This window comes from Eriocheir sinensis, chromosome 37 (assembly GCF_024679095.1).
Source record: "Eriocheir sinensis breed Jianghai 21 chromosome 37, ASM2467909v1, whole genome shotgun sequence".
Lineage (NCBI taxonomy): Eukaryota > Metazoa > Arthropoda > Malacostraca > Decapoda > Varunidae > Eriocheir > Eriocheir sinensis.
This window is the reverse complement of record NC_066545.1, coordinates 1,535,177-1,557,676: the sequence shown is the minus strand read 5'-3', so window position 1 is coordinate 1,557,676 and position 22,500 is coordinate 1,535,177. Positions and strand designations below refer to the sequence as shown.

At 45.6% G+C, this 22,500-nt stretch overlaps 1 protein-coding gene across 1 annotated transcript in view; it reads left to right on the top strand.

The window, feature by feature from the left end:
• The first annotated feature begins 2,680 nt into the window (after positions 1 to 2,680).
• Positions 2,681 to 22,500, top strand: part of LOC127008049 (protein unzipped-like) — a 45,874-nt gene continuing 26,054 nt past the window's right edge. Inside the window, exon 1 of the mRNA XM_050879571.1 lies at positions 2,681 to 2,895. Within this exon, the coding sequence (XP_050735528.1) occupies positions 2,886 to 2,895 (10 nt within the window). The 5' untranslated portion in view covers positions 2,681 to 2,885. The remainder of the gene's footprint in view (positions 2,896 to 22,500) is intronic.

Genomic DNA, 22,500 nt, shown 5'->3' with positions numbered 1-22,500 from the left:
TATTATTATTATTATTATTATTATTATTATTATTATTATTATTATTATTAGTGGTAGTAGTAGTAGTAGTAGTAGTCATTGCTCAGGAGGCAGACGGCGAAATAGACTAAAGTGAAATAAGAGAAATTAAAAGGAGAATCTCAGGAGAAAGACACCAGGTCCAAAAGGACGAGCTGGACCGTCTAACACAAAACCTGTCCACAGAAATGTGTAGAAAAATCCACAAAGTACAGGAGGCAGGCGCCTCTAACTGGGTAACGTCAGCCAACACAAATATGCGTGTCATGCACCTGATAGGTGCCCTGCGCATTATTAATCAAGATCACGATCAAGATGAGGTGAGGGATCTGACATCCAGCATGCTCCGGGAGGTATGCCAAGACGTCACTACCGAGCCGGCACTGCTCCCCCTGGACGGCGAACACCTTAGATACAGGACGGCCAATACTTCATGAGGCACTGGTTGATGTAAGTGCCGCGGATTCTGGGTGCGCGGACAGCGGGCATTCGTGAACATCCGCATGCATATTCGACCCGATGGCTGCCTGTCACCGTGAGCTGCCCCTGGAAGCCCCCCACCACAGGGACGAGCAGGAGAAGACAAGGGCATACGGTGAAAGAATCCAACATGTGGATCAGGGCAGCTTCACCCCCCTCATCTTCACCACATCCGGCGGGATGGGTCCCAGGGCCCGATGCTTCTACGCACGCCTCGCGGAACTAATCTCAAAAAAGAAGCATCAGCCAAGGAGCCACGATGTCACCTGGATGAGGTGTTACCTCTCGTTTTCCCTGTTCAGGTCGGCCATCCTATGTCTCAGGGGCACCAGACACTCTGGCCCAAAAACCACCAACATCTCCAATATGGACTATGAGGCCACAGTGGTGGAGAGTGACATTAGGGTGGGTCGGGAGCGACATGAGTGGTGAAGTAGTAGTAGTAGGAGAGGATAAGGTGTTATGTATAGATTTAGTGCTAAGAAGTATTAGTGATGTGGTTGGATGCCACAGTCATTAGCGAACAGAGTTGGGGTTAATGACCTCCAATTTATGGAGCCCTCCATGATTATGTGTCGGGAAAATAAACATGGGTGGAGGTATCTTTTTGTAGTAGTCTTGGTAGTAGTAGTAGTAGTAGCAGTAGTAGTAGTAGTGGTATTATTATTATTATTATTATTATTATTATTATTATTATTATTATTATTATTATTATTATTATTATTATTATTATTATTATTATTATTATTATTATTATTATTATTATTATTATCAGTAGTAGTAGTAGTAGTAGTTTTGGTGGTAGTAGTAGCAGTAGTAGTAGTAGTAGTTTTGGTATTAGTAGTTAAAGTAGTAGTAGTAGTAGTAGTAGTAGTAGTTTTAGTAGTAGTAGTAACAGTAACAGTAGTAGTAGTAGTAGTAGTAGTAGTAGTAGTAGTAATAGTAGTAGTAGTTTTGGTATAAAAAATATAGTAGTAGTAGTAGTAGTAGTAGTTTTGGTATAAAAAATATAGTAGTAGTAGTAGTAGTAGTAGTAGTAGAAGTAGTAGTAGCCCAATTTCTCCACCTATCAACTTGACACAATCTTCCAAACACTTATCCACTATTTTTCGACAACACTAATCTGTCACTTTCTTCAACAATAAGCATCCTCGGTCTATCCTTAGCTTAAAATCTCAACTGGAAACTTCACATCTCCTCTCACTAAATCAGCTTCCTCAAGGTTGGGCGTGTTCTGTATCGTCTCCGCCAGTTCTTCTCCCCCGCACAGATGCTGTCCATATATAAGGGCCTTGTCCGCCCTCGTATGGAGTATGCATCTCATGTGTGGGGGGCTCCACTCACACAGCTCTCTTGGAAAGAGTGGAGTCTTAAAAAAAAGGCTATTCGTCTCATCAGCTCCCCTCCTTTTACTGACAGCCTTCTACCTCTTAAGTTCCGCCGCCATGTTGCAACTCTTCCTATTTTCTATCGATATTTTCATGCTGACTGCTCTTCTGAACTTGCTAACTGCATTCCTACCTCCCTCCCGCGGCACCGCTCCACACGACTTTCTACTCAAGCTCATCCCTATACTGTCGAAACCCCTTATGTAAGAGTTTACCAGCTCCATTCTTTCATCCTCTTCATTGGTAAACTCTGGAACAGCCTTCCTTCGTCTGTATTTCCTCCTGCCTATGACTTAACCTCTTTCAAGAAGAGTGTATCAAGACATCTCTCCACCCGAAATTGACCTCTCTTTTGTCCACTATACTTTTCGCATTATGAGAGCAACAGTTAGGGGGCTTTATTTTCTACATCTTCTTTTTGTTGCCCTTGAGTTGCTCTCTGTGCTGTAAAAAAAAAGTAGTATTTGCAGGAGCAGTATCAGTAAGCGTAGCTGTAGTAGTAGTAGTAGTAGTAGTAGTAGGAGGAGGAGGAGGAGGAATAGGAGTATGAGTAGCAGTAGTAGTAGAAGTAGTAGTAGTAGTAGTAGTGGTAGTAGTAACAACCCCCATATCACACATTCCCAACACATACAGACCACATACCACACCCTCACCACCATTACCTCCATCGTCGCAATCCCTTCTGCCCTCCCTCCCCCCGCCCATCCCCGGCTGCCCACCCACTCACTATCATCACCACCGCCATCACCACCACCGGCGCGGCGTCCTCCACATCTTGGTTTCTTCAGTTGCCGCCTAGCTCGTGAAGGGGAAGGTCCACTCCGCTCTCTCTCTCCCTCTCCTCTCCCACTTGCCTGTTTGCCCCCCAAGCTGTCATCACCTTTTACTGCCGCTGTCTTGGTGTTCGTGGTGTTGCAGTGGTGTTGAGGGTGTTGCTGAAGGTTGACACACACACACATACGTACACGTGCAGGGAAGGTACTCAGCACGCCCCCCAGGATGTTTGAAGGTAAGTGTGTGTGTGTGTGTGTGTGTGTGTGTGTGTGTAATCACCAATCGGTCCGGACAATACGCTTTTATTCTAGTTCTTAATTAACTTTTCTTTTTACCCGCTTCCAACTCGATTAGTATTTGGCAATATTCTCTCTCTCTCTCTCTCTCTCTCTCTCTCTCTCTCTCTCTCTCTCTCTCTCTCTCTCTCTCTCTTTCATAGTCTTTTAAACCTTAGATAAGAATTGCATTTGCGAAAGTACTTTGGTAGATTCGTATAAGTGGCGGACGGCCGGAGAGTCCATTTGGAGATGCGGTATTTAAATGTTTATCTTCATTTTAACTTCTGAATTCATCAAAATATTAACTCGTGTTCTATTGGCTCTGGTGTTTGCTGATTCGATTTCTACTCCCAAAATCCTGGAAAGTTAGTGTCCCCTCCTCCTATTGGAAACTTAAACGAATCTTAACACTACAACTACTATCACTTTATACTACTACTACACCTATACTACTACTACTACTACTACTACTACTACCACCATTATACTGTACATCAACTCTCTACACTACAACAGAAATTGAAAGTATTACTGCAATGGTAGTTGTATTAGTAATGGTATAGTGGTAGTTGTTGCTTTTATTGCAGCATACTACTACTACTACTACTACTACTACTACTACTACTACTACCACTACAACTGCACTACCACCACTGGACACAACTCTCCCTCTTAAATACCCGTGGGAAAACAGCAGAGATTAAACAGTTCTTCAAGCACACACACACACACACACACACACACACACACACACACACACACACTATTTACTCTAGGCAAGCTGAGAGAGAGAGAGAGAGAGAGAGAGAGAGAGAGAGAGAGAGAGAGAGAGAATATATTATTGGGTTCTATCTGTCTCTAGTTTGGTCCAGGTGGTGTCCTTTCTATTACCTCTGATCAGCGGAGGGAAGGATGAATGGAGGGAAGGGGGAGAGAGTCTGCACTGTTTCCTGTGGGTAAATAGAGAGGTAGAGAATAAGGGGGTGGGGTGCAGGTTCTCTCTCTCTCTCTCTCTCTCTCTCTCTCTCTCTCTCTCTCTCTCTCTCTCTCTCTCTCTCTCTCTCCAAATTTTCCACTTCCCAAAATAATAGTCTCCGTTTTTCTTCACACTTTTTTAGTTGCCTCCTCTTTCTCCTTCCCTCTTATCTCACACTCCTCCCTTCATCCACCCTCCCCTCCATCCTGCTTCTGGAATTTAAGGTGGGAGTAACCTTGCCGGGAGAGAAAGTGATGGAGAGAAGAATATATAAGGGAGAAGAAAAAGATGGAGTGATGGAGGAGTGAAGATGGAATTGAAAAGTGGAGACAAAGACGGAGATAATAATGAGGGGTGAGAAGTGGAGATATACGATAGAGAAATAATGGAAAGGAGGAGGATCAAAAAAGTGGAAGAGGTATAGTGAAGTGGAGGAAGAGGAGGTAAGGTGGAAGAGGAGTGTAGTGCGTTGTGGTTAGGCTGCGTGAGAAGTGGAGGTAAGGTGGCGGAGTGGATGGTAGGGTGGAGTAAAGATAACCTGTGGTAAGCTTCGGGGTGGAGGGAAGGAGGAAGTGGAGGAGACATGGAGGGTTGGAGAGAAATTCGGGTAGTAATGGCTTGGATATTTCCGGTCCAGAGGTACATTGCTCTCTCTCTCTCTCTCTCTCTCTCTCTCTCTCTCTCTCTCTCTCTCTTTGGGGTATGACCTAGAAAGCTTAAGGTTATGCCTCTCTCCTTCCTCCCTCCATCTCTATCTCTTCTCCTTCCAGCTGTCTCATTTATCTCTTCCCTTTCTCGTCTCTCTCTCTCTCTCTCTCTCTCTCTCTCTCTCTCTCTCTCTCTCTCTCTCTCTCTCTCTCTCTCTCTCTCCTTCCACTCCTACGTTCTTCCCTCCCTTTGTTAGTTATCTCACCCACATCTCCCTCCCTCCCTCCCTCCACCCCTCCTCTTATCTTTCATCTTTCCTTCCTCTCTTCTTCCTTTCCTCATCCTTTGTCCTTCCTATTATCCTTACTTCCCTCCAACCTTCTTCCAGTTTTCAATCCCTCCATCTTTTTTTCCACCTCCTACTTTCCTCATTTCAGCTTTCACTCCACCTTGTTATTATATTACCTCATCTTCCTCCTCTTATTTCACTTTCCTCTCTTTATCCTCTCATTTTCCACCCCATTTTCCCTTCTCATCCCTCCTTTCATCCTCCCCTGTTTTTTTCACATCTCCCTCATTCCAGGGTTTACTTTCATTCTATTTTTTTTATCATCGCCCTCTCATTCCACTCATTCCATTTCCCTTATCCTCCCTTCCCTCCCTCCTTCCTTACTAGCTGCCTCATTTCAGCTTTCACTCCACCTTATTACCTCATCTTCCTCCTTTCATTTCACCTTTCTCTTTATCCTCTCATTTTATCCTTTTTTTCCCTCTCTTCATACCTTTCATCCCTCCACAATTAGTGTTTCCACATCTTCCTCATTCCAGCTTTCACTTTTTTTTTTTGTGTGTGTATCTCCGCTTCGTCCTCTCGTTATGCCTTCCCCTTTTTTTTTATCCTCTCTTCCTTCCTTCCTCCCTTTCCCTCCTTCATTACCGGTACTATCTTCCTCATTCCAGCTTTCACTCCACCATATTATTATATTATCCTATCTCCCCCTTTCATTCCTCCTTTCTTAATCCTTTCTCATTTTCTCCTGGTTCCTCCCTTCCATTCTTTTATCCTTCCGTATTTTTTTTCACATTTTCCTCGTTCCAGCTTTCCCTCATTCCACCTTCCATTTCTTTATCCTATCTTCTTCCTTCTCTCCTTTCTTCCCCTCCTTCCTTCCTCCTTTCTTTCCCTCCCTTCTTCATATCCGTCCTTCCTTTCTTTATCTCTTACCCTCCCTCCTTTCTTCCCCTCCTTCCTTTCCTCCTTTCTTTCCCTCCCTTCTTCATATCCGTCCCTCATTATCTCTTACCCTCCCTCTTTTCTTTCCCTTTCCGCATCCTTCCTTCCCCTCCCCCCTTTTCCTCTCTCCCTCCTTCCTTTGCTTGCTTCCCTTCCTTTCCTCTTCCCCCCATTTCCTTCCTTCCCCTCGCTTCCTCCCTTCTTCCTTTTCCTCTCTCCCTCCCTCCTTCCCTTCCCTCCAGCAATAAACGGTCCCCAGACACACACCGTAACATCCTCCGGTATCTACATTTCCTCTTAATTGGCAATACTGAGCTGAAAACTTATATTATCGCACCCGTTTGCAAGTGCTGTGACGTTAGAGATCGGTGACGTCATGGCAGCAGCAGCTTGGTCGGTCGGTCGGTCGGTCGGTCTCGCGGCTGGTCGATACACCTTTAAAGTGAGAGAGAAAGTGAGACGCGACTAGAGGTAGAGGGAGAAGAGAGTGAAAGTGTTTAAGGAAATGAAAGTCAGACGCTCCCTTTAAATAGTTGTCAGAAGGTTGGATTAGTTTTTGTTGATGCCCTTTCATTCTGTAGCCGCCTTTTGAATTTGAAGATGACACGCCACAGAGGCCGGCAAGGTGGCTGCGGCCCTGTGACTGGCTGGCGCGGGCAGGTGAGTGGCCAATCCGCGCTGGGAACGTGAGAGAGGAAAAAGTTGCCAGGCTATGTTTATCTTATCTCCGTTTTCCTTCTGGTTTCTTTTCTTTTGTACTGGGTTATGAATATGAGGATTTTTTTTTACGTAAGGAAAGAAAACTGGAAAAAATAAAGGTTATTCCGGGTTTGAATGTGTAATTTGCTGGGATGGTAAACGAAAGAGTGAAAGGAAAGGAATGAATGAATGGATGAATGGACACACACACACACACACACACACACACACACACACACACACACACACACACACACACACACACTTTGAGGGTACGAAAAGATAAGGCAGGCAGGTGAACAAAAGAAAAAAAAAGGGAGGGCAGGTGTGTGTGTGTGTGTGTGTGTGTGTGTGTGTGTGTGTGTGTGCCAGCATTAGCCTAATTAGTATCAGCATCACGTCTGTTCTAGCCTCAAGCCCCACCCAGCCCGAATTTATCTACCTGTCTGTGTGTCTGTCTCAGTAACATACGAACCTGTCTATTTTCGTCGTTTGTCTTTCTGTTTGTATGTCTATGATCAACTGTGTCTCTCTTACTACCTTTCAACCAGAAAATTATCCGTCTGTCTGTCAGTCGGTATGTGTCTGTCTTGAGCTGTCTTTCCTTTGTATTGATGTATGTGTTACGTGTCTAATGTTTCTTATGATTATATCCACGCTCAGCGATCTGTTTATCAGTATCATTATTTGTGTCTGTCTGTGTCCATCTGTATATCTACTGCTGCTGCTGCGTGTGTGTGTGTGTGTGTGTGTGTGTGTGTGTGTGTGTGTGTGTGTGTGTGTGCTTACGTCTCTCTGTCTGCCTCAGAAAGTATTTCCCTTCTAGTACAAAACATCTATATATCTGATAGTATGTTTATACATTAATCTGCTCATATAAATCCAATTTTATCTATCGATCTGTTTACAAGTATAATGTCTCAATAACTGTGTCAGGTTATCGATGTATTCATCAGCCAGTCCTTTGAAATGATTACACCTATTTTGATGCTCTCCCTTACCTCTGTGTGTGTGTGTGTGTGTGTGTGTGTGTGTGTGTGTGTGTGTGTGTGTGTGTGTGTGTGTGTGTCAATAATCAATACTTTCTCTGACTCATGGATAACTATTATGTGCACCTTTCTCTCTCTCTCTCTCTCTCTCTCTCTCTCTCTCTCTCTCTCTCTCAAGAGAAAGGAGAGAGAGGACAAGAGGAATGTAGGAAAAGAGGACAGGTAGGGGAGGAAAGTGCGAGTCCTTGCAGAGAGAGAGAGAGAGAGAGAGAGAGAGAGAGAGAGAGAGAGAGAGAGAGAGAGAGAGAGAGAGAGAGAGAGGAAATCATTAGGTGAGAAAACACACCAGGGTAGGTAATTTATTTCTTACTCTCCGAGGGAATGTGTGTGTGTGTGTGTGTGTGTGTGTGTGTGTGTGTGTGTGTGTGTGTGTGTGTGTGTGTGTGTACGAGGTAATGGCGTGGTACAAACTCACATTAATTAGTCTGCTACCAAATTAGCAAGGCGTAACTACCTTTCATTACTCACGTATCAAGTATTCTCTCTCTCTCTCTCTCTCTCTCTCTCTCTCTCTCTCTCTCTCTCTCTCTCTCTCTCTCTCTCTCTCTCTCTCTCTCTCTCTCTCTTATCAGCCATTTTCTCTTTCATATATTATTGAGAAAACCATTAAGTAAACACGGTACATTATTTATTCAAACGATCTCTCTCTCTCTCTCTCTCTCTCTCTCTCTCTCTCTCTCTCTCTCTCTCTCTCTCTCTCTCTCTCTCTCTCTCTCTCTCTCAAATGGCAAGGGGACGGAAGAAGAAGGGGAGAAAAGAGGGAGAGATTTATGAAGTGTGTGTACGTGGGTTGAGGAGAGAGAGAGAGAGAGAGAGAGAGAGAGAGAGAGAGAGAGAGAGAGAGAGAGAGAGAGAGAGAGAGCATTGTATTCAACTCTACTTTTTTACTTAGATTTTCATTATTCCTTTTTTTCTTCGTTGCCTTTTTCTCCTCCCTGCTCCTCCTCTTCTTACTTAGCATTCAACCCTCCAGCCTTTATCCCCTCCCTCCCTCTTATCCCTCCCTATTACCTTCCTCTTCCCTTTACATATATCTTCCCGCCTTTCCTCTCCGCCTCCCTTCCCGCCAAAATCTCGGTTACATGAGCCTGATTTAGCCAAACGTGACCCGTAGTAGGAGGAGGAGATCAGGGTTATGTTCCAGCGAGGGAGGGAAGGGAAAGAGGGAGGGAAGCAGAGATATATGGAGGGAAACGGAGACGAGGTGAGGAGAGGAAAGGAAGGGAGAGATGGTTGTGGCGGAAAGGGAAGAGCTGGGAAGAGGGAGAAATGGAAGAATGAGAGAGAGAGAGAGAGAGAGAGAGAGAGAGAGAGAGAGAGAGAATTTGAAGGATGGTAAGGTGTGAAGGACAGATGCTGGGAGATGAGGGAGGTAGGGACATATGTCTGGTGGGAGATAGGGGGGGACTACTGAGAGCGAGAGAGAGAGAGAGAGAGAGAGAGAGAGAGATTTTCTCATAACAACAACAACAACAACAGCGTGATGTTAGGAATGCCGTAGGCATCAGGAATGTAATAACAAGGCTTGGAATATTTCTCCCATGTTAATTAATAGGTGTGTGTGTGTGTGTGTGTGTGTGTGTGTGTGTTGGAGAGAGAGAGAGAGAGAGAGAGAGAGAGAGTCTGCTCTCTCTCTCACACACACACACACACACACACATACACATTGAATAATTTCTTCATTTTCATATTTTGTATGTTATTTAAAGCTCTGTGTGTGTGTGTGTGTGTGTGTGTGTGTGTGTGTGTGTGTGTGAGAGAGAGAGAGAGAGAGAGAGAGAGAAAGGAGCAAAAACTATCAGACAGAGAAAGGGAGAGAAAGGGAGCGAAACTAGAGAGGAGAGAAGGGACAGGGAGGGAGGGAAGAGGGGAGAAGAGGAGGTAGGAAGGGAACAGTTGGGGGTTAACCCAACACGCGGGAGGTAATAGGGGAGTGATTGGAGAAAAGGGGGGAGGAGGGGGGAAGGGAAAAGGCGGGAGAGAGAGAAGAGGAAAGAAGGAAGGAGGTAGGGAACGAAAGGGAAAAAGAGAGGGAACGGAAGAAGAGGGAAATAAAAGGAAAAATATAATTTTACTACCTTCTCTCTCTCTCTCTCTCTCTCTCTCTCTCTCTCTCTCTCTCTCTCTCTCTCTCTCTCTCTCTTAAATGGCAGATCTCTAATATGAAACGAAAGCACTGCGGGGCCTGTAATTTCCTCTCTCTCTCTCTCTCTCTCTCTCTCTCTCTCTCTCTCTCTCTCTCTCTCTCTCTCTCTCCCTGAATGGAAGGAGGGAGGGAGAAACCACTCGATTTGTTATGGTAATTAGAAATGGAGAGAGGAAGGCCAAAGACAATTTTAATTACACGAGAGAGAGAGAGAGAGAGAGAGAGAGAGAGAGAGAGAGAATTTTCAGACATGCAAAGATAGAACGCTTTGTGCTCTCTCTCTCTCTCTCTCTCTCTCTCTCTCTCTCTCTCTCCACACTGCGCAGACATTTTCGGTTATTTGTGAACACTGCAAAGGGCGCCAAATTATTAAGAGGCAGCGGAGGAGGGAAGAAAGTGGAGGAATGGAGGGAGAGGGGGAAGAAGGGAGGGAAGAGGAGGAAGAGGTGGGAAGAAGGGGCGGGATGAAGGTACGGAGAAGAGAAATGTGAACAAGCAGAACGTGGGAGAGAGAGAGAGAGAGAGAGACGAAGGGGGTCGGAATGGAGGGAGAAGTTTCGAGTGTGTGTGTGTGTGTGTGTGCAGACGAGAGAGAGAGAGAGAGAGAGAGAGAGAGAGAGAGAGAGAGAGAGAGAGAGAGAGAGATCTAAACAGAGTGGGAAGGATGGAATAAAAAAATAAGAGAAGATTGCAGAGGAGCAGGCGATGAGAGAGAGAGAGAGAGAGAGAGAGAGAGAGAGAGATGCAACACAGACTGGAAGCGTGAGTCAGGGAAACGGGGGTGAGGAGGGAGAGACGGTTGGAGAGATTTACATAGATTTACATAGAAAATCAGACCACACAGACCCCATGGTCCAGACTTGGTGGTCTGTCCTTAAACCTAAGTGATTTTACATTAATCAGAAGACTCCAAAACGTTGCATTTCTACTCTAGTTGATATTAAGTTGAAGGAAGTGACGGTCGAGCTTATTTTTGAAGGAGTCAATCGTGTTACACTGGACCACTGATGATGGGAGCTTATTCCATTCTCGCACTACAACGTTGGTGAAGAAAAATTTGGTGCAGTCTGAATTTACTTGTCTACATCTGAGTTTTACGCCATTGTTCCTCGTGCGCAAAGTGTCATCGATCATAAACAATGTTGATCTGTCTACATTCGTGAAACCATTAAGTATTTTAAAACATTCGATCAGTTTTCCTCGGAGGCGACGTTTCTCAAGAGAGAACATGTTAAGGGTAGAAAGCCTTTCTTCGTAGGATTTGTTGCGCAAGGAAGGGATAATTTTCGTTGCCCGACGCTGAACACCTTCTAATTTAGCAATATCCTTTGCATGGTGAGGAGACCAAAACTGTACCGCATATTCCAAGTGGGGTCTGACTAAACTGTTGTAGAGCGGGAGTATTACATCTTTATTCTTAAATATAAATTTTCTTTTAATGAAGCCCAACATTCTGTTCGCTTTATTTGCTTCATCGATGCATTGCTGTGAGAATTTGAGGTTTGACTCTATTTGGACGCCCAGGTCCTTGACTCATTGAACGCTTTTGAGTTTAACGCCGCGCTTTTCGTAATCGAACTTTTATTCCTCGTTCCAACTTGAAGGACCTGGCACTTGTCTACGTTAAAGGGCATCTCCATCTATCCGACCAAGCTGAAATTTTGTGCAAATCCTCTTGGAGGCTTTGCCTGTCTTCGTCAGTGAGAACCGAGTTACCAATCTTTGTGTCGTCTGCAAATTTACTAATGCGGTTATTGAGTCCAACATCCACGTCGTTGATGTAAATAATGAAGAGCACTGGGCCAAGAACCGAGCCCTGAGGACGCCACTAGTGACAGGCGCCCACTCTGAGTTAAATCCGTCAATCACTACTCTTTGTTGTCTGTTGCTCAACCAATTCGCGATCCATTGGTTTACCTGACCGTCAATACCTATTTGTTTTAATTTGTAAAGTAATTTATGATGCGGGACTTTATCAAACGCTTTCTGGAAATCAAGATAGACTACGTCCAGTGATTTGGTTACGTCATAAACAGTGAAGAGGTCGTTATAATAGATTTGATAGGCAGGATCTTTTGTTTCGGAAGCCATGTTGTGAGTCCCCAATTAATGAGTGGCTTTCAAGGTAACTCACAATTTTGTCTCTAATTATGCCCTCAAGTAGCTTACCTACAACCGAAGTTAGACTAATGGGCCTGTAATTACCTGGTACTTTTTGTCTCCTTTCTTAAAAATCGGTGTCACGTTAGCCTTTTTCCAATCTGAAGGGACAATGCCTTGTCGCAAGGACATATTGAATACGGTTGTGAGGGAGGAGAGTATTTCGCTCTTTGTTTCTTTCAGCAGAGTTGGATATACTTTATCAGGTCCAGGACTTTTATTTGTTTTAAGTGATTTGAGGGCTATAAGGACTTCATCGGGTTTTATTTCAAAGTTAGACAATGCATGCTCGGGATTTACATTAGTACTGGTGTTGGTGGTGGTGGTGGGAGGACTGTTATTATTAAACACCGAGGAAAAGTAATTATTTAATAGGTTTGCAACGTGTTGGCTGTCAGTCACTAGTGCACCGTCGCTGTTTATTAAAGGTCCAATTCCACTTCTGATCGCCTTTCTGTTGTTTATGTAACTGAAGAAGGATTTCGGATTATTTTTACAGTTGGCTGCAATATTTTCTTCATATCTACGCTTTGCCTGATGCACTAATCTTTTTACTCGTCGCCTTGCATCATTGTAAAGTCTAATGTTTTCGGGCGTGCTTTGGTCTTTCTTTAACCTGTAAGACAATTTTCTCTCCTTGACTGAGTGTTTAATTTCGCTATTAAACCAAGGTGGACTTTTATTAGTGTTAATTCGCTTCTCGCACAAGGGGACAAATGTGTCCTGCTGAGTGAGTAAGTGATTTTTAAAGTTTAGCCAGGCGTCCTCTGCATTGCCGTCATCTGATAGTTGTATATCTATTAGTTTTCGTCGGATTTCTACGAAGTTGGCTCTTTTGAAATTGGGCACCTTAACTTTGTTTTCAGTCACCGATGTTTGAGCTCTAATGTCAACGCGCACTAGTTTATGATCGCAGGAACCGAGGTGTTCTCCTACCGTGACATTACTGACTAGGTTATCTTGGGTCGCTATAACAAGGTCAAGTATGTTATTTTGTCGAGTTGGTTCAGAAACCATTTGGCTTAGATAATTTTCCTCTAGAAATTCGATCATTCTATGGGACTCACCTTCTGTACCCGACAGTGTCGCCCAGTCGATATGGGGGAGGTTAAAGTCTCCTAGTATCAGTGAGTCGCTGTTATTAAGTGACTGCCTTAAGACGCTGTACATTTCAAGATCGCCATCAAGTGATTGCCCCGGAGGCCTGTAAGTGACAGATATATTTAAATTGACTTTTGCAATGTTTACTCGCACGCACAAATGTTCAACGTTACTGTTTCTTGGTGTTTTGTCAGTAGGTTGCAAGTAGCTTTTGACAAAAGGGCGACACCACCCCTCTACGGTTTACACGATCATTGTTGAAGAATCTGTAGCCATCTATGTTGTATTCGGAACTTAAATCAATATTAGTGGTGTCGATAAATGTTTCGGTTATAGCAATTACGTCAAAGTTTTCTGTCAGAGCAAGACATCGCAGTTCATCAAATTTGTTTCTTAGGCTACGCGCATTGAAACTAAGGACTCTTAGGTTATCTTGAAGCTTGGTAATAGAGTTACTGGAGGGTTCAATGTTACGAGTCTGTTGCGGTGTGAGGTGTCTATTTACACGGGCGGGATGGAAGGACGTGGCTGAGAGTCGTGTTTTTTTGTTAGGGCGTTAAGTACGGCGTTGTTTAGAGAGAGAGAGAGAGAGATAGAGAGAGAGGTGGGGGGGGGAGCGGGAGGGGGGTACAATACAGAGACAGCATACAGGAAGAGAGGAAGGAAAGGGAAAGGGAAAGGGAGGGAGGGAGGGAAAGAGGAAGAGAGAGTGAGAGGGAGAGGAAGAGGCATATCAGCTTTAAGTCAGTCAGGCAGCGGGGGAATGGCTGACCGACCGACCGACTGACTGGCTGGCGGGAAGGCTGAGTGGATATTATGTGCCTGTCTGGCGGACTGAGTGGCTGACAATGGCTGAGTGGGTGGCTGACTTATTGAATGTGCTTGACGCTGTGAAAAGCTAATAGATCGACCAGTAGGTATGGATTGGGTCTAACTGTTGAGCTGGTTGATTGCTGAATGGCTGACTGAATGGTTGGTAGAATAACTGGCTGACTGAATGGTTGGTTGAATGACTGACTAACTGGCTGACTGAATGGTTGGTTGAATAACTGACTAACTGGCTGACTGAATGGTTGGTTGAATAACTGACTAACTGGCTGACTGAATGGTTGGTTGAATAACTGACTAATAGGCTGACTGAATGGTTGGTTGAATAACTGACTAACTGGCTGACTGAATGGTTGGTTGAATGACTGACTGACTGGCTGACTGAATGGTTGGTTGAATAACTGACTAACTGGCTGACTGAATGGTTGGTTGAATGACTGACTACTTGGCTGACTGAATGGTTGGTTGAATGACTGACTACTTGGCTGACTGAATGGTTGGTTGAATAACTGACTAACTTGGTGACTGAATGGTTGGTTGAATAACTGACTAACTTGGTGACTGAATGGTTGGTTGAATGACTGACTACTTGGCTGACTGAATGGTTGGTTGAATAACTGACTAACATGGTGACTGAATGGTTGGTTGAATGACTGACTGACTGGCTGGCTGGCTGGCTGACAAGAGGGTTTTGTTTGTCTTTACTTTGGGGTCCGCTAAATGGCCGAGTGAAGGGTTGATTGTCTGACCGGTTGGCTTGCTGACTTTAAGGTTTTCTGTATTGCTGACTGAGTTTAGGGTTCATTAAATGGCTGACTGGGTGCTTGGTTGTGTGACTGGCGGGCTGAATGGCTGGGTGATAGGAGAGTTTTCTGTATGACTGACTGACTGGAGGGTTGTCTGGCTGACAGACTGACTAAAGAGCTGACTGGCTGGATAGATACATGCTTAACTGGGTTGCTTCATTTGTATGTGGTTGGATAGATGGATGGATATGTGTGTGTGTGTGTGTGTGTGTGTGTGTGTGTGTGTGTGTGTGTGTGTGTGTGTGTGTGTGTGTGTGTGTGTGTGTGTGTGTGTGTACTTGACAAGAGGATAAATAAGGGAGGGAGGCATTTTCCTTTGATCCATACCATCAAGACGGCACCATTCTCTTTCTCTCTCTCTCTCTCTCTCTCTCTCTCTCTCTCTCTCTCTCTCTCTCTAAGGATCCTTGGAGGGGGTGCAATAAACACTGTTATTGTGGACATGCTTTTTGAAGACACCCCACTCCCTTCTCCTCCTCCTCTTCTTCCTCCTCCCCCCTCTTCCTCTTCCTCGCATGCTCTTTGCTCTTCAGTTCCTCAAGCTTCTCTTCTTCCCCGTGTTCTTCCTTCTTTTTATTTCCATTGGTCTAGACTTCCTTATCCTTCCCTTCCCTCTCCACTGATTCTTTTTCCTCTTTCCCTCCCTCCACGATCCAATTTTTTCCTCTCCGCTCCTCCCCTTTCCTCCCTCCACACCTCATTTGTACAAGGTGACTTTGTGGGTTCGACACACACACACACACACACACACACACACACACACACAGTCTCATTTTCCACCTCTCCCATTCCCCACCCGTATACACACACACACACACACACACACACACACAGTCTCATTTTCCACCTCTCCCATTCCCCACCCGTATACACACACACACACACACACACACACACACACACACACACACACACACACACACACACCTTCATGTGCACCTGAACACACTCACTTTCACACAGGATATCCGGTAATAATGTGTGTGTGTGTGTGTGTGTGTGTGTGTGTGTGTGTGTGTGTAGCAGGTATTGGAGGCGCTCAATGAGAACAGGTGAATATTAGACAGGTAGGAGGAAGGGGGAGAAGGATAAAGAGTGGGAGAAGGGGAAGGGAAGAGGAGGGAGAGCAAGAGAAACGAGCAAGGAGGGTTGTGGAGGAGGATAGAGGAGGAAGGGGAGGTAGGGATAGCGAAGGGGAAGGAAGATAGTGGGGGAGAAGGGGACCAGGATAAATGTTTAATGCTAAGGGGGTAAAGTTATGATTTGTTGGGGGAGACAGGGTGGGGTGACGAGGGAAGGGAGGGGTTGGGAGGTTTAGATGTGTAGAGGGGGAGGAGAAAGAAGGAATGGGGGTGAAGAGGGAGACTGGTGGTGGGGTGATGAGGAAGGGGGCTGGGGAGGGTTTGATGTGTAGTTGGGGAAGGGGAAGAATGGGGGTGAAGGGAGAGACTGTGAGGGTGGGGTGACGAGAGAAGGGAGGGGTTGGGGTGGGCTAGACGTGTGGTGGGGGGAGGGGGAAGGAAGGAATGGAGGGTGAAGGAGGGGGTACTGTAGTTAGGGATGAGTCATGCTGTATTTGACCTACTTACACACACACACACACACACACACACACACCAGCAGGCAGACAAGCAAGGAAAGTGAAGCAGTGACAGTGGTAGTATTGACCTGCGTACACACACACACACACACACACACACACTCCTATAAATAGAGTTGCAATTTACGCATTCAAAGCTTTCCCATGAGTGTACTTTTTCTTTAATTCGCTCCTCATTAAGCCACCGTTACCCAACAACAACAACAACAACAACAACAACAACTACAACCATAACAGGCATTTCTCATTCCTTTCTCTGCTTGTACTTTACTTTTATTTTTATTTTTTACTATTGCTTTTTCACGTCTTGCAACTACTACTACTACTACTACTACTACTACTACTACTACTACTACTACTACTACTACTGCTACCACTACTACCACTACTACCGAACCTACTTTATTGAAAGAACACGAATGAAAATATCCGTAAAGAGTCTCTCTCTCTCTCTCTCTCTCTCTCTCTCTCTCTCTCTCTCTCTCTCTCTCTCTCTCTCTCTCTCTCTCTTTCCTCTTTATGCAGTATTGGCTCGTTTAAATAAATTTCGCGCATTTTTAGCCCCCGCCAAATTCCAAATCACCATCTCTCTCTCTCTCTCTCTCTCTCTCTCTCTCTCTCTCTCTCTCTCTCTCTCTCTCTCTCTCTTATTCAAGGACTCGTTAAAATTTTGTTGCATAAAAAGACTGGATTAGCTTTTTTTTCTTTCTTTCTCTTTCAGTTTCTCCTTCCATTTTCCTTCCCTTTTATGGCTTTCTTTACTTTGCCCTCCGTTCATTTTTTATCAAGCTTCCCCGGCTCTCCTTTTTTATATTCTATTATCCTGCTTCTTCTTTACTGTCTTCCTCCTCCCTTCGCCTCTTTCTTCGTCTTTTATTTTTTCTTCCCCTTCCTCCACTTCTTTTTCTTCCTGTTTTTTCACTTCTTTAATTCTCTTCCTCCCATCTTATTTACCTTCCAGGCGTCTTTTTCCTTCCCTCTTTTTTTCTTTTGTTCGTTTCCTCTTATTCTCCTTCAGTTCCTTTCTTTCCTATCTAACTCTTTCATCCTCAGTCTTTCTGGCTCTTCTTTCTTCGTTCTTTTTCTGCTTTCCCCCATTTTTTTTTATCAAACTTTCCCCCTTCTTATTTTTTCCTCTTGTCTGCCCCAGTCGTTTTCTCTCCTTTTCCCCGTTTCATCCCCTTTCTTTACGTATCATCCTCCATTCGCTTCAACTCATCCTTTATTTTCGTGTTCGTCCTTCCATATTCTTTTTTTATCATCAACCTCTCCCTTCCCTTTGTTATTTTCTCCTTCCCTTCCCACTCTCTGCCCCAGTCGTTCTTTTCTCCTTTTCCCCTTCCATTCCGTTTCTTATTTACGTATCATCCTCCATTCTCTTTAACCTTCACTTGCATTCTCATTCTCGTCCCTCCTCCTCGTTTAGATACCTCGGTCTTTAAGTGGATTGATTGCCCAGCGTTCCTTTCTCCATTTCTCTCTTCCTCATATCAACCTCTCTGCCTTCCCTTTCCCCCTCATCAATTTCCCCTCACCTCTCATTCTCTCCCTTCTCCTCTCTATCAACTTTAGAGCTAAAAATATAGTCAAGGGCACACTGACCCCTTTTCCTTCCTTCCTTTCCCCTCATTTCTCCCCCTCCTCCTCCCTCACTCCACTTTTACCCTCTCCTCTTCCCCTCACTCCTCTCTTTAAAGCCTTTGGTCGGGGAATGAAGGGAAGGGGTGAGAGAGAAGGGTACGATGCGCCATGTCTCCTCCTCCTCCTTCCTCTCCTCCTCCTTCCTCTTCTCCTCCTTCTCCTCCTCGCCAAATGCTTGAGTTTCCGCGGTTTCCTGTTTTATTAACGTTCTTCTTTTCCTTAGTCTTCTGTCTGTCTGTGTCTCGGTCGGTTACCCACTATTCCACCCCCCCCCCCTCTCTCTCTCTCTCTCTCTCTCTCTCTCTCTCTCTCTCTCTCTCTCTCTCTCTCTCTCTCTCTCTCTCTCTCTCTCTCTCTCTCTCTCTCATGGTGGTGCTTGTGGTTGCGGCAGTGGCGGCCATTTTGCTCCCCCTTCCCCTCAGCCCCCGTTTTCCTGTGTGTGTGTGTGTGTGTGTGTGTGTGTGTGTGTGTGTGTACTAGGAGCATCATTATTTATTTATGCTAAGGTGCTTATTTTACTTTGCTAAAAAGGTAAAATGATATACACAATAGACAATTTTGTTTCTTTTGTTTTTGCTTGTCTTTCAACATGTATTTCTTTCACCTCACATCTCCTCTTCTTCCTCCTATTTTCCTGCTTCTCTTTCTCCCTAACCATGCTTTCATTTACCTACTTTATCATTCCCATCCTTCTCCTGTTTCCTCTCTTCCTGCATTGTTTCCCTTCGCAGTCTTTCATTTCCTCGTATTTTCCTACTTTTTTTTCTTCTTCCTAACTATGCTTCCACTTATTTACCATTCCTCTTCCTCCTCCTCCTCTTCCTGCAGTTTTATTTTTCCTTTCCATTCTGTCATCCTTTTTCTCCTTTCGCCTACCTTCCCTTCGTTCTTCAGCTCTCTTCCCCCTTCTTTCCATTCTCCCTCTTCCATCTTTTTCTTCTCTTCCTCCTCTTCGTACGTTCTTATCCTTTACCTCCTTTCCTTTACGCCTACCCTCCTCACGTTCCTCATTTTTCTTCCCCTCCTTTCCTCTCCCACTTCCTGCACTTCATCCAATTTTCGTCTCACATTCTTTCCTCTCCTTTTCTCTCTCTCCCCTTCCCCTTTCCCTCTACATCGTCCTCGGTTTTCTCCTCTCCCTCCTTCCATAACCCATTCTTTCTCCTTTTCGTGCAATGTGTGTGCGTGTGTGTGTGTGTCAGAGAGAGAGAGAGAGAGAGAGAGAGAGAGTTTCTATGGCTGAGGAAAGAGTTAGGTTGACAGGCGATCGTTAGGGAAAGCTCTTCCTTTAAGTCGCTTTATTTTCTTCCTTTGTTCTCTTTCGTGAGGGTGAAGAAAGAAGGAAAGTGGCGGCAGAAAATATTTTAATGGTGATGGCGGCTGTAGCTGTTGGTAGTAGTAGTAGTAGTAGTAGTAGTAGTAGTACGATGAGTTAGGTAAGTAGATAGTGGTAGTAGTTGTAGGTTTTAAAAGCTGCAGTAGTAGTGTGTTCTAGCAGTAGTCGTAGTAGTAGTTATGGTAGTAGTATAAATAGCAGGGTGAGAGATAGGTACGGTAAGTAGATAGTGGTAGTAGTAAGTTATAAAAGCTGTAGTAGTAGTAGTATGAGGAGGAGGAGGAGGATGGGGAGGAGGACGAGGAGGACGACGAAAATAAATATATACCGTAGCAGTGTCGAAGATGTCAGTGCAAGCCTCTATGCAAGAACCGTGTGGCAAAGCGCCTGACCTCTATCTTCAAGCACCGTGGAGTGGCCGCAGATCACCGCCCACAGGCCACCGCCATCCGCCTGCCCCTCCTGTCACATGACGCTAGAGCTGAGCTAAGCCAGCGAGATAAAGGGCTCCACTAAAAATCCTGCTGTGCCTGCGTCTTAGTTTTAACGGGTCTATGCATAGGGCCCCCAAATGGTCGCGGAAGGGTGTCCAGGAAAGGGGAGTGGGGTGCGAAGCATTTGTAGTAATTTTAGCATGAAGCGAAGAGCGAGCGAGGTACTGGTTCATTGGTTCATCAGCTGCTGGAGTTTATTTAGTTATCTTATACATTACTTGTCATATTCGTCATACTATAGCTTTTTGCTTTCTCCATCTTCCCCCCATTCATCTTAAAAATAAAATGTAAAACTGAAACGGCAGGCGGCAGGTGTGTTTGGGTGTTATGAAAAAGGAGTTGCAAACACGAAAAAAAATGTTGGGTCAATAGTCTGTGGACTTGTGGATAGGAAAAAGTAGTAGTAATTGAAGATCAATAGTAATGATGTAATGGTGATAATAATGATAATAACAGCAGCAACATCAACGGTAACCATGAAATCAACAGTGGTAATGATGAAAATAATAATTATAATAATGGTATAGAAAAAAAAAGAGTGAAATCAATATATACACCAACAGAAATGTCAGCAGCAGATGAGAAAAAACAAACAAGAAACTACATAACAACGAAGGGCTTGTACACTACGACGCATCTACCACCACCACCATCATCACCATCATTATTTTCACGGGTCACCACATCTACCACCACCACCAACACTACCAGCATAATAACAACGATCCTTCAACCACTTGTCACCTTAGACTTAGAGGCTTAGAACAACTCTCCTCCCTCCTTACATTCCCCTTCCCTCTCTCCCTCCCTCCTTTATTCCTACTTCCCTCCCTCCCTCCAGTCCCTCTTTTCCTCCCTCCATCCTTTTCCTCTCCTCCCTTTATCCATCCATTCCCCCTCCAAACATGCATACCCCCTTTTCCTCCCTCCCTACCCCCATACATGCATATCCCCTTTTCCTCCCTCCCTCCATACACCTCCCTTTCCCTCCCTCCATCCATCCATTCCCCCTCCATACATGCATATCCCCTTTTCCTCCCTCCCTCCATACACCTCCCTCTCCCTCCATCCATCCATCCATTCCCCCTCCATACATGCATATCCCCTTTTCCTCCCTCCCTCCTTACACCTCCCTTTCCCTCCCTCCATCCATCCATCCATTCCCCCTCCATACATGCATATCCCCTTTTCCTCCCTCCCTCCTTACACCTCCCTTTCCCTCCCTCCATCCATCCATCCATTCCCCCTCCATACATGCATATCCCCTTTTCCTCCCTCCCTCCTTACACCTCCCTTTCCCTCCCTCCATCCATCCATTCCCCTCCATACATGCATATCCCCTTTCCTCCCTCCCTCCATACACCTCCTCTCTCCCTCCCTCCTCCATCCATCCATTCCACCTCCATACATGCATATCCCCTTTTCCTCCCTCCCTCCTTACACCTCCCTTTCCCTCCCTCCATCCATCCATTCCCCCTCCATACATGCATATCCCCTTTCCTCCCTCCCTCCTTACACCTCCCTTTCCCTCCTCCATCCATCCATTCCCCTCCATACATGCATATCCCCTTTCCTCCCTCCTCCACACCTCCCTTTCCCTCCCTCCATCCATCCATTCCCCTCCATACATGCATATCCCCTTTCCTCCCTCCCTCCACACCTCCCTTTCCCTCCCTCCATCCATCCATTCCCCCTCCATACATGCATATCCCCTTTTCCTCCCTCCCTCCTTACACCTCCCTCTCCCTCCCTCCCTCCTACATCCATCCATTCCCCCTCCATACATGCATATCCCCATTTCCTCCCTCCCTCCTTACCTCCCTTTCCCTCCTCCATCCATCCATTCCCTCCATACATGCATATCCCCTTTCCTCCCTGCCTCCGTCCACCTCCCTGTCCCTCCCGCCCTCCATCCATCCATTCCCCCTCCATAGGTGCATATCCCCTTTTCCTCCCTCCCTCCTTACACCTCCCTTTCCCTCCCTCCATCCATCCATTCCCCCTCCATACATGCATATCCCCTTTTCCTCCCTCCCTCCATACACCTCCCTCTCCCTCCCTCCCTCCTCCATCCATCCATTCCCCCTCCATACATGCATATCCCCTTTTCCTCCCTCCCTCCTTACACCTCCCTTTCCCTCCCTCCATCCATCCATTCCCCTCCATACATGCATATCCCTTTTCCTCCCTCCTCCATACACCTCCCTTTCCCTCCCTCCATCCATCCATCCATTCCCCTCCATACATGCATATCCCCTTTTCCTCCCTCCCTCCATACACCTCCCTTTCCCTCCCTCCATCCATCCATCCATTCCCCCTCCATACATGCATATCCCCTTTTCCTCCCTCCCTCCATACACCTCCCTTTCCCTCCCTCCATCCATCCATTCCCCCTCCATACATGCATATCCCCTTTTCCTCCCTCCCTCCATACACCTCCCTTTCCCTCCCTCCCTCCTCCATCCATCCATTCCCCCTCCATACATGCATATCCCCTTTTCCTCCCTCCCTCCATACACCTCCCTTTCCCTCCCTCCATCCTCCATCCATCCATTCCCCCTCCATACATGCATATCCCCTTTTCCTCCCTCCCTCCATACACCTCCCTCTCCCTCCCTCCATCCTCCATCCATCCATTCCCCCTCCATACATGCATATCCCTTTTCCCTCCCTCCCTCCATACACCTCCCTTTCCCTCCCTCCCTCCTCCATCCATCCATTCCCCCTCCATACATGCATATCCCTTTACCCTCCTTCCATACATAACCTCTTCCTCCCTCTCCTCGTCTCCCTCCCTCCCTCACTCTCCTTCACTATTACATTCAATGAACTTGGATTGTAACT